Source organism: Salmo salar, chromosome ssa06 (genome assembly GCF_905237065.1).
Source record: "Salmo salar chromosome ssa06, Ssal_v3.1, whole genome shotgun sequence".
NCBI classification, from domain to species: Eukaryota; Metazoa; Chordata; class Actinopteri; order Salmoniformes; family Salmonidae; genus Salmo; species Salmo salar.
The window spans coordinates 86,712,177-86,725,083 of record NC_059447.1 but is presented as its reverse complement, the minus strand read 5'-3'; the positions used below and the strand labels follow the sequence as shown (position 1 = coordinate 86,725,083).

At 42.4% G+C, this 12,907-nt stretch overlaps 1 protein-coding gene across 1 annotated transcript in view; it reads right to left on the bottom strand.

Annotated features, from left to right (window-relative positions):
• Nucleotides 1-563: 563 nt before the first annotated feature.
• rab15 (RAB15, member RAS oncogene family) overlaps nt 564-12,907 on the bottom strand; it is a 35,424-nt gene continuing 23,080 nt past the window's right edge. Inside the window, exons 2-6 of the mRNA XM_014205918.2 lie at nt 8,048-8,108; nt 7,685-7,745; nt 6,713-6,790; nt 6,397-6,552; nt 564-1,840 (exon numbers count right to left, since the gene is read on the bottom strand). Of these exons, the coding sequence (XP_014061393.1) occupies nt 1,682-1,840; nt 6,397-6,552; nt 6,713-6,790; nt 7,685-7,745; nt 8,048-8,108 (515 nt within the window). The 3' untranslated portion in view covers nt 564-1,681. The remainder of the gene's footprint in view (nt 1,841-6,396; nt 6,553-6,712; nt 6,791-7,684; nt 7,746-8,047; nt 8,109-12,907) is intronic.

Here is a 12,907-nt window from a genome sequence, read left to right as displayed (position 1 = left end):
GCAACACAACCACATAATCCATTTTCAACATTATGCCGATTCATCCTCACTGTCACCTCAGGCGGAGCAATGATCGATCGCTTATATCATCCCGATCAGCAGAATTGTCATGATAAAAGACAACAGTTTAAGGAGTTTAAGGAAAAGTCCTCACAGAACTACATGTACTTGTGACACAAACAGTCAACAGTCATACCGTTATTTTGACTTTCAGATTATTTCAGGTATTTGACAGTGACACGGATGTAAAGAGATCATGTGCTGTGAAACACGAGTGATCCAACTCGACACCTAGTGGTAGAAAGCAATATTACAACTGTGACGCACATTCTATTCCTGACTCCTCTCCGACACAGCGAGGGGGCTGTAGCCCTGCTGGCTTTTCATTTTCACCCAGGTTTAAATTAGTCCCTGAACCAGGCACAGATATAAAAAAAATCCTTAATGAAAAGCAGCAGGCGCTGTGGCCGGAATTCAATTCAATTCAAACTTTATTGTTCCGTCTTGCGTCGTGACAATTTAACCCTTTCTATTTCATAAAGTTACGACAGCACGATGAGTCATTAATCTGCAAGTATTTATTCAATAAACATGTGAAATAATTACAATGTTGCACATTATATATCTCCACCAAATGCAATTCAAAAAGTACTTTCCCCCCCATCATCAAACAAAACAGACATACATTTCATCTGTATCTAGAAATCATAGTCCAGTATTTCATTCAATACTACATACCATATTATCACTTGTACACATAAACATTAGTTTTTGTTGATCGTAGCACTATTACCATTGTGTCAGTCGTAGAGAGAATAGGCCAGGTTAGGAATACTAACACCAGACCACTCTGGTCAAATGCTGAATTAAGTGTATAATGAATGATCAGTTGAATAATTAACTTCATTGAAGTTGCAAGAAATAAATAAAAATACGAGGCTTGAAGTGTGGACGCATGCAGATCTCTTGCTGGTCCGTTGCTAGTCTGGATAACATGACATAAAACTGAAGAAAACAAAATACATCATCATAGATAGAAGAATCACAGAAGGAATATTTTAAGACCATCAAAATGTCAACACTTTATACAGGCCTGTAATGGTAATACGTTAAATTAAACTAGGAGTCTTATGTACATTGTCATTGAAAGTTGCCTTGAGAAACAAAATGAAGAGGCTGAAACTAAATGGAACATAGTCTGCACCACAAACAACAGTCTATTCCCTATGGTGCAGTAGGTCTGAGCTTAGCCGAGCAGTGTACTATGAAGGGAACAGTGTAATGGGTCGTGACCACTTTATCAACAGCCCTGCGGTCTACTCTAAATACTGAAAGCTTCGTATATAATGCAGCATTTAACAGCAGCACCCTCTTGTGGCAAAACCTATCAACTACAATGAAAAATACAATTTAAAAAACCTAGCAAACGCCAGTACACCACCTACCATGGTAGAAAGGCAATCGGCTACGTTAATCAGGTTTAACATGAAGAAGAGAAGTGTCACCCTCCACCCTATTTCCTACAAAGTGCACTACTTTAAACCATAGGAAATAGGGTGTGTTTTGAGACGCATCCAGACCCAGTCCTTACATAAGAAGTGGCACCCTATTCCCTACATAGGGCACTACTTTTCTCACCCCATTTCCTACATAGTGCACTACTTTTGACCAGGCCCAGTCCTTAACACCAGCAGCCCTTCTGTGAGGCGGCGGCCCCGTCTGTGATGCCCTCCTCCTCCTCCAGGGCGGCGAGGTTGAGCTCGTCTGTGACCGACGCCCTTAGGAGGTCCAGGTCCTTCTTATTGGCTGCCAGGACCTGCTCAGCCAATCGTGTGAAGGACTGGGGTGGAGGGGTGGTAACATGGCACAAGGATAACAGAGAGGTGAAATGTTTTGTTTTGCAATGCTGAAGACTAATTTAACTGTTAGTGAAAATCTGTTTTATGTATATATCACTGTATATATAATTTAAATGTAACCTTTATTTAACTAGGCAAGTCAGTTAAGAACAAATTATTATTTACAATGATGGCCTACACCGGCCAAACCCGGACTCGCTGGGCCAGTTGTGCGCTGCCCTATGGGACTCCCAATCACGGCCGGTTGTGATACAGCCTGGATATATCACTGTAAACAGTGCCTTCAGAAAGTATTCAGACCCCTTGACTATTCCAAAATTGATTCAATTGTTTTTTTCCCCCCCCCCTCATCAATCTACACACAATACCCCATAATGACAAAGCAAAAACAGGTTTTTAGAAATGTTTGCAAAATTTATAAAAAATGAAAAACTTATATTACATTTACATAAGTATTCTGACCCTTTACTCAGTACTTTGTTGAAGCACCTTTGGCAGCGATTACAGCCTCTAGTCTTCTTGGGTATGACGCTACAAGCTTGGCACAGCTGTATTTGGGGAGTTTCTCCCATTCTTCTCTGCAGATCCTCTCAAGCTCTGTCAGATTGGATGGGGAGTGTCACTGCACAGCTATTTTCAGGTCTCTTCAGAGTTGTTCGATCATATTCAAGTCCAGGTTTTGGCTGGGTCACTCAAGGACATTCAGAGACTTGTCCTGAAGCCACTCCTGCGTTGTCCTGGCTGTGTGCTTAGGGTCGTTGTTCTGTTGGAAGGTGAACCTTCTCCCCAGTTTGAGGACCTGAGTGCTCTGGAGCAGGTTTTCATCAAGGATCTCTCTGTACTTTGCTCCGTTCATCTTTACCTCGATCCTGACTAGTCTTCCAGTCCCTGCCGCTGAAACACATCCCCACAGAATGATTCTGCCACCACCATGCTTCACCATGGGGATGGTGCCAGGTTTCCTCCAGACGTGACGCTTGGCATTCAGGCCAAGCCTGAATCAGAACAGAGAATCTTGTTTCTCATGGTCTGAGAGTCTTTAGGTGCCTTTTGGCAAACTCCAAGCGGGCTTTTGTGAATTTTACTGAGGAGTGGCTTCCGTCTGGCCACTCAAATCAAATAAAATTTTATTGGTCACATACACGTGTTTAGCAGATGTTATTGCGGTGTAGCGAAATACTTGTGTTTCTAGCCCCAACAGTAATATCTAACAAGTAATATCTAACAATTTCACAACATATACCCAATACACACAAATCTAAGTAAAGGAATGGAAATATGAATATATAAATATATGGACGAGCAATGTCAGAGCGGCATAGACTAAAATACAGTAGAATAGAATACAGTATAAAAATATGAGATGAGTAATGCAAGATATGTAAACATTATTAAAGTGACTAGTGTTCCATTATTAAAGTGGCCTGTGATTACTAGTCTATGTATATAGGGCCGCAGCCTCTGTGCTAGTGATGGCTATTTAACAGTCTGATGGCCTTGAGATAGAAGCTGTTTTCAGTCTCTCGGTGCCAGCTTTGATGCACCTGTACTGACCTCGCCTTCTACCATAAAGGCCTGATTGGTGGAGTGCTGCAAAGATGGTTGTCCTTCTGGAAGGTTCTCCCATCTCCACAGAGGAACTCTGGAGCTCTGTCAGAGTGACCATCGGGTTCTTAGTCACCTCCCTGACCAAGGCCCTTCTCCCCCAATTGCTCAGTTTGGCCGGGTGGACAGCTCTAGGAAGAGTCTTGGTGGTTCCATACTTCTTCCATTTAAGAATGATGGAGGACACTGTGTTCCTGGGAACCTTCAATGCTGCAGAAATGTTTTGGTACCCTTCCCCAGATCTGTGCCTCGACCCAATCCTGTCTCGGAGCTCTACGGATAATTTCTTTGATCTCATTGCTTGGTTTTTTGCTCTGACATTCACTGTCAACTGTGGGACCTTATATAGACAGGTGTCTGCCTTTTCAAATCATGTCCAATTAACTGAATTTACCACAGGTGGACTACAATTAAGTTGTAGAAACATCTCAAGGATGATCAATGGAAACAGGATGCACCTGAGCTCAATTTCGAGTCTCATAGAAAAAGGGTCTGAATACTTATGTAAATATGGTATTTCTGTTTCTTTTATTATAAATTTGCAAACATTTCTATAAACCTGTTTTTTCTTTGACATTATGGGGTACCAATCTCATAGATTGATGAGGATTTTATTTTATTTAATCCATTTTAGAATAAGGCTGTAACGTAACAAAATGTGGAAAAAGTGAAGGGGTCTGAATACTTTCCGAATGCACTGTACATACACTACCGGTCACTTAGAAATGCCCTTGTTTTTTAAAGAAAAGCACATTTCCATATATTAAAATAACATAAAATTGATCAGAAATACAGTGTAGACATTGTTAATGTTGTAAATGACTATTGTAGCTGGAAACAGCTGATTGTTTATGGAATATCTACATAGGCGTACAGAGGCCCATTATCAGCAACCATCACTCCTGTGTTCCAATGGCACGTTGTGTTAGCTAATCCAAGTTTATCATTGTAAAAGGCTAACTGATCATTAGAAAAACCTTTTGCGATTATGTTAGCACAGCTGAAAACTGTTGTCCTGATTTAAAGAAGCAATACAACCGGCCTTCTTTAGACTAGTTGAGTATCTGGAGCATCAGCATTTGTGGGTTCAATTACAGACTCATCAGTCTATCCTTGTTCTGAGAAATGAAGGCTATTCCATGCGAGAAATTACCAAGAAACTGAAGATCTCGCACAACACTGTGTACTACTCCCTTCACAGAACAGCGCAAACTGGCTCTAACCAGAATAGAAAGAGGAGTGGAAGGCCCCGGTGCACAACTGAGCAAGAGGACAAGTACATTAGAGTGTCTAGTTTGAGAAATAGACGCCTCAAAAGTCCTCAACTGGCAGCTTCATTAAATAGTACCCGCAAAACACCAGTCTCAACATCAACAGTGATGAGGCGACTCCAGGATGCTGGCCTTCTAGGCAGAGTTGCAAAGAAAAAGCCATATCTCAGACTGGCCAATAAAAATAAAAGATTAAGATGGGCAAAAGAACACAAACACTGGACCGAGGAGTGGTCAGCACAGTCACCGGATCTCAACCCTATTGAGCTATTGTGGGACCAGCTTGACCGTATGTGTCATGACTTCCGCCGAAGTCGGTCCCACTCCTTGTTCGGGCGGCGTTCGGCGGTCGACGTCACAGGTCTTCTAGCCATCGCCGATCCACCTTTCATTTTCCATTTGTTTTGTCTTGTTTTCCCACACACCTGGTATTCATTCCCTCATTACATGTCGTGTATTTAACCCTCTGTTCCCCCCATGTCTGTATGTGTAATTGTTTATTGTACTTTATTGTACTTTATTGTTTATTGTACTTGTGTTTTTGTACTTTGTGCTGCCTTACTGGTTCATTGGGCTTTTGTTTTGTGACGCAGTTGCGTTCTGTGCAAATGATTTGCCTTAGTAAAGTGCTTTGTCCACTCATCTCTGCTCTCCTGCGCCTGACTTCGATGCACCAGCTACACTCACCTCTTGACTGTATGGTACGTAAGAAGTGCCCATCAAGCCAATCCAACTTGTGGGAGGTGCTTCAGGAAGCATGGGTTGAAATCTTTTCAGATTACCTCAACAAATTGACAACTGGAATGCCAAAGTTCTGCAAGGCTGTAATTGCTGCAAATGGAGGATTCTTTGACGAAAGCAAAGTTTGAAGGACACAATTATTATTTCAATTAAAAATCATTATTTATAACCTTGTCAACGTCTTGACTGTATTTCCTATTCATTATGCAACTCATTTCGTGTATGTTTTCATGGAAAACAAGGACATTTCTAAGTGACCCCAAACTTCTGAACGGTAGTGTGTATATATATCACTGTATATATCACTGTATGTATCACTGTATATATCACTGTATGTATCACTGTATGTATCACTGTAGATATCACTGTATGTATCACTGTATATATCACTGTATGTATCACTGTATATATCACTGTATGTATCACTGTATGTATCACTGTAGATATCACTGTATATATCACAGTATATATCACTGTATGTATCACTGTATATATCACTGTATATATCACTGTATGTATCACTGTATATATCACTGTATGTATCACTGTATATATCACTGTATGTATCACTGTATGTATCACTGTAGATATCACTGTATATATCACTGTATATATCACTGTATGTATCACTGTATATATCACTGTATATATCACTGTATGTATCACTGTATATATCACTGTATGTATCACTGTATATATCACTGTATGTATCACTGTATATATCACTGTATGTATCACTGTATATATCACTTGGACTCTGGGAGATACAGACTAAGACAGTGACTCAGGATGAAATGTTGTTCACATTATACCGTCATTAATAGTTTGCGTACCAGTAGTCCGGCCGTGGTGCTTGGCGTTGGCCTGTGACAGACAGGCGGCCATACACAGTGTTTGTTCAGGAGCTGTCAGCCACTCACCTCTGTGATGTTATAGTTGGTGGAGGCACTTGTCTCAAAGAAGTCCATCCCATAATCCTTGGCCAGCTTGTTGCCCTGTTCTGTAGCTACCTGCCTCTTCTCCTCCTCGTCTGACTTGTTCCCTATGAGGATCTTTTGGATGTTATCAGGAGCATACTGAGAGAGAGAGGGAGGGATGGAGATGGGGAGGGATAGAGGGGGTGAGGGACGGAGAGGGAAGAGAGAGCGAGACATTCCGTCTGATTTGACAAAAGCACCTGTGCCGTTATAAAACATTTTGGCCTGAACCTATAAACCCTGAACCTCTTGATCTCACCTCGTCCACATCGCTGGCCCACTTCATGATGTGCTGGAAGGATCGCTCACTTGTGATGTCGTAAACCAGGAAGATTCCCTGAAGAGTGGAGAAGAGGAGAGGACAGGGGATGGGCGAGGAGAGGAGGGAGGAAGGTAGAAGATGAGGGGAGGGAAGCAGAGGGGAGGGAAGGGGAGGGAAGCAGAGGGAAGGGGAGGGGAGGGAAGAAACATGTCATCTGATTCTGTTATGGTTGTCACAGCAACACCACGTAGTATAGTATCCATGGGAGATAAGGGTGGTGAGTGGACAGGAGGAAACTCTTACTATGACACTAACTAGCACCAGGAAACTGTTACTGTGACACTAACTAGCACCAGGAAACTCTTACTATGACACTAACTAGCACCAGGAAACTGTTACTATGACACTAACTAGCACCAGGAAACTGTTACTATGACACTAACTAGCACCAGGAAACTGTTACTATGACACTAACTAGCACCAGGAAACTGCTAAAAGCAACCCACCATACCTACAGTATATCTGTTGACGTACAACTGCAGCTCCTAGCTACAAGTGCAATGCATGTTTAGAAGGGAGAGTAACCTCATCTCCAGGCCACTTGCTGGATCCAGCTGGTGGATTAGACTAAATAAAGTGTAGAGTGGAGCTACAGTAGCATTATCTTACCTGATCTGAACTCGTACCTACAATATCACGAGGAAGAGTAGTTATCTTACCTGATCTGACCTCGTACCTACAATATCATGAGGAAGAGTAGTTATCTTACCTGATCTGACCTCGTACCTACAATATCATGAGGAAGAGTAGTTATCTTACCTGATCTGACCTCGTACCTACAATATCATGAGGAAGAGTAGTTATCTTACCTGATCTGACCTCGAACCTACAATATCATGAGGAAGAGTAGTTATCTTACCTGATCTGACCTCGTACCTACAATATCATGAGGAAGAGTAGTTATCTTACCTGTGCTCGTCTGTAGTACTGCTTAGTGATGGTCTGATATCTCTCCTGTCCTGCTGTGTCCCTGGAAGACATCAAAAGTCAAACACCCTCTCTTAGGAAATGATCATACAGGCGGTGAATAGTGAAAATATCAGGCTACGTTTCGATCCACGGTGGATCTTTGTGAGTTCAAAAAAGGTTTTTATTTTGACATACGAGTCATTGCAACGGGCTTTGTGCACTACAGAGAGGGGATCTCCTTTGTCTGAACTTGTGCAGTGTCCAGTCTGTACGCAGCAGTATGGGGAAAGCCTGAACAAGAGTGTCTCCTAAATTACTAACATAATGTATATGTAAAATATGAATGCAGCTGCTTTGGTTTACCATATCTGTATCCGCACTTTGATGCCATCTATCTCTAGCGTCTTCATTTTGAAATCGACTCCTGAGAAGAGAAAAAGAACAGACAAGTCAATATTGTGACTATGGAAGATTAATTCATCCTATTTAATGTGTGGAGAGATTAGGCGAGCTAAGGTGAGGCGTGGTGGGGGGGAAGGGGGGTGAGGTGAGGTACGGCGGGGCGGGGCGGGGCGAGCTGAGGCGAGATTTTCTCCTCTGTTTTCTATCCTAAACTATTAGACTAATATGTTTTTGCCCGATCTGAAATACTCTCTCAGACTAATACGTAGGTAAACATACATGGAATTTAAACAGCACAATAATCACAGGTAAGTCATTAAACAGCTCTAACCAATGAACCCAACTAAAAAAGCTAAAAGACTCACAAACCATTACTCGTTATGTAAGGCTCCACTCCAGTGAAGGGTTAACTGTGGCAAATCAATACTCAGTCCCTCAGATACTCTGACTTAAACACTGAGAGAGATGCCTGTCGTGTGGTTTTCATCAGTTACACTCCTCCTCTACTCAGCCTGAGCATGCCCTCCATTATAAATGAGCAGCGTAGATGACAGAAATACTGCTTTTAAACTGCAGTGTGTTCACTTGATAAGGGCCTTGGCACTGAAACTCATCTGTAGCCCCTGTAGCCACACTCTCAGACCTTCAGACTTAACCAGTGAGATGCCCATTGTGGGTGATATACACCTCATCTGTTGAAGTGGGCACTCCCATGAGAAAGATACTCTGACAGACGTGACATATTGCTTTTGTACATCAGTGTGTTCATTGGAAACGAGTCTCATCTCGGCACGCATATCTAAAACACGATAGACAACTAGTGACACTCTCACAGGCCTACTTTTCAAACTGCCGTTTGATCGCTTGATACAGTCCCTGCACTCAGACACATCTCATCTAAAACACTACAGACACTCTCTCACAGGCCTGCGCCAAGACTGGAGTTCACTCCACTTCAGGGAGAGACAGAGAGGCCTGTTAAAACAGTAAAGCAGCCTGCTGTGTGACTACTACACTCTTTGAAGAAAAGGTTTCTACCTAGAACCTAAAATGGGTCTTCGGCTGTCCTCACAGGAGAACCCTTTGAGGAACCCTTTTTGGTTCCAGGTAGAAACCTTTTGTTTGCAGGTACGACCCTTTTGGGATCCATATAGGACCCTTTCCACAGAGGGCTCTACATGAAACCTAAAAGGATTCTACCTGGAACCAAAAAGGGTTATCCTAAGGGAACCCTTTTAGAACCCTTTTTTGTAAGAGTGTAGAACTGTGTGACTACTAGGACTGTGTGACTACTAGGACTGTGTGACTACTAGGACTGACTGACTACTAGGACTGTGTGACTACTAGGACTGTGTGACTACTAGGACTGTGTGACTACTAGGACTGTGTGACTACTAGGACTGTGTGACTACTAGGACTGTGTGACTACTAGGACTGTGTGATTACTAGGACTGACTGACTACTAGGACTGTGTGACTACTAGGACTGTGTGACTACTAGGACTGTGTGACTACTAGGACTGACTGACTACTAGGTCTGTCTGACTACTAAGACTGTGACTACTAGGACTGTGTGACTACTAGGACTGTGTGACTACTAGGACTGTGTGACTACTAGGACTGACTGACTACTAGGACTGTGTGACTACTAGGACTGTGTGACTACTAGGACTGTGTGACTACTAGGACTGACTGACTACTAGGACTGTGTGACTACTAGGACTGTGTGACTACTAGGACTGTGTGACTACTAGGACTGACTGACTACTAGGTCTGTCTGACTACTAAGACTGTGACTACTAGGACTGTCTGACTACTAGGACTGTGTGACTACTAGGACTGTGTGACTACTAGGACTGTGTGACTACTAGGACTGTGTGACTACTAAGACTGTGACTACTAGGACTGTGTGACTACTAGGAATATCTGACTACTAGGACTATCTGACTACTAGGACTGTGTGACTACTAGGACTGTCTGACAGCGAGGACTGTGTGACTACTAGGACTGTCTGACTACTAGGACTGTGTGACTACTAGGACTGTGTGACTACTAGGACTATCTGACCACTAGGACTGTCTGACTACTAGGACTGTGTGACTACTAGGACTATCTGACCACTAGGACTATCTGACCACTAGGACTGTGTGACTACTAGGACTGTGTGACTACTAGGACTGTGTGACTACTAGGACTGTGTGACTACTAGGACTGTGTGACTACTAGGGCTGTGTGACTACTAGGGCTGTCTGACTACTAGGACTGTCTGACTACTAGGACTGTGCGACTACTAGGACTGTCTGAATCCTAGGACTGTGCGACTAGGGAAGGAGTATGCAGACCGTGGCACAGTGAACGGTCACTGGCTTGTCTTGCCTGGGGCTGGGAGGAGTGCAAGCAGGAAAAAACACCGACATGAAGGCTCTCGCTCTCTCCCTCTTTCTCTCTCTGTGTCTTGCTTCTTTCCAAGCATCTCTCTCTCTTCCCCTCACTCTTTCTATGCTTCTCGCTCTCCCCGTCTCTCCCTCTCCATCTTTCCTTTTGCTTCTCTCCTGGAGTCATCCATGCATTCAGTGATCTGGGAGTGAGTGACGTGCAGCTTCAAAGTAAATGCTTCTACGATGTCCTCTAGAATAGATTAATGGGAAGTGTTGGCTCAGCTATCTAAGATGTCCTCTAGAATAGATGAATGGGAAGTGTTGGCTCAGCTATCTAAGATGTCCTCTAGAATAGATTAATGGGAAGTGTTGGCTCTTCTATCTAAGATGTCCTCTAGAATAGATGAATGGGAAGTGTTGGCTCTGCTATCTAAGATGTCCTCTAGAATAGATGAATGGGAAGTGTTGGCTCAGCTATCTAAGACGTCCTCTAGAATAGATGAATGGGAAGTGTTGGCTCAGCTATCTAAGCATATGGAAGATCTGATAGAATATATCACAGTAGTGTTCAAACATCCGGTGTAGGTTTGAAGAAGAAAAATATTCTTGTATAAGGTGAGAGAGGTTTTCATATTGAGGCGAATTCCGGGGGGTAGCCCCGACAGGGACTCGACCCCGGGTCCAGCGACTGCCAACTGTCAACACATTAACCATTATGCCAAGAGATCCAAACCCCTTTTTATTTATTATTTGTATTTTATTTAAAATTTTATTTAACTAGGCAAGTCAGTTAAGAACAAATTCTTATTTACAATGACGGCCTAACCCGGCCAAACCCTAACGACAATGGGCCAACTGGCCCTATGGGACTCCCAATCACAGCCGGATGTGATACAGCCCAGGGTCGAACCGGGGTCTGTAGTGACACCTCCAGCACTGAGATGCAGTACCTTAAACCGCTTCACCGCTCGCCACCCTTGATGAGGTCAGTATCACTATGTGTGTAACGGTTAACTTGCAGTCCAAAGTGTTTTGTCACAGTGTCTGTGCTCTGTGAATGAAACGGACATAGTCTAGCAAAGACACTGTCTATGACTCTACACCCCATCACATCACACCTAGCCGTGACAATGAAGCTCAAATACAGCACCCCTCTGAGAAAGCAGTGGCTAATTTGTCATGGTAGTGTTTCATCACAATCTGCAAGGCAGAGAAGCTGTGTAGAGCGAATAGGTACAAGGAAGTGACTGGTCTAATTATCTTGAACACAGCTCACTTCTACCTTAATTAGGTGATGACACGTCAGGAGTGTACTGTAGGTAGTAGAGGTTGACCGATTAATCGGAATCAATCAATCATAATCACTAGTTAACTACATATGGTTGATGATATTACTAGTTTATCTAGCCTGTCCTGCATTGCATATAATCGCTTAGGTACACGTTGCTCCAACCATAAACATCAATGCCTTTCTTAAAATCAATACACAAGTATATATTTTTAAACCTGCATATTTAGTTAATATTGCCTGCTAACATGAATTTCTTTTAACTAGTGAAAATGTGTCACCTATCTTGCAACAGAGTCAGGGTATATGCAGCAGTTTGGGCCGCCTGGCTCATTGCGAACTGTGTGAAGACTATTTCTTCCTAACAAAGACAGCCAACTTCGCCAAACGGGGGATGATTTAACAAAAGCGCATTTGCCAAAAAAGCACAATCGTTGCACGACTGTACCTAACCATAAACATCAATGCCTTTCTTAAAATCAATACAGAGAAGTATATATTTTTAAACCTGCATATTTAGCTAAAAGAAATCCAGGTTAGCATATTAACCAGGTGAAATTGTGTCACTTCTCTTGCATTCATTGCACGCTGAGTCTGGGTATATGCAACAGTTTGGGCCGCCTGGCTCGTTGCGAACTAATTTGCCAGAATTTTACGTAATTATGACATAACATTGAAGGTTGTGCAATGTAACAGCAATATTTAGACTTAGCGATGCCACCCGTTAGATAAAATACAGAACGGTTCCATATTTCACTGAAGCTATACTGTTACACTGGCAATACTAAAGTGTCTATAAGAACATCCAATAGTCAAAGGTATAATAGTCAAAGGTATATGAAATACAAATGGTATAGAGAGAAATAGTCCTATAATTCCTATAATAACTACAACCTAAAACTTCTTAACTGGGAATATTGAAGACTCATGTTAAAAGGAACCACCAGCTTTCATATGTTCTCATGTTCTGAGCAAGGAACTTAAACGTTAGCTTTCTTACATGGCACATATTGCACTTTTACTTTCTTCTCCCAACACTTTGTTTTTGCATTATTTAAACCAAATTGAACATGTTTCATTATTTATTTGAGGCTAAAATAGATTTTATTGATGTATTATATTAAGTTAAAATAAGTGTTCATTCAGTATTGTTGTA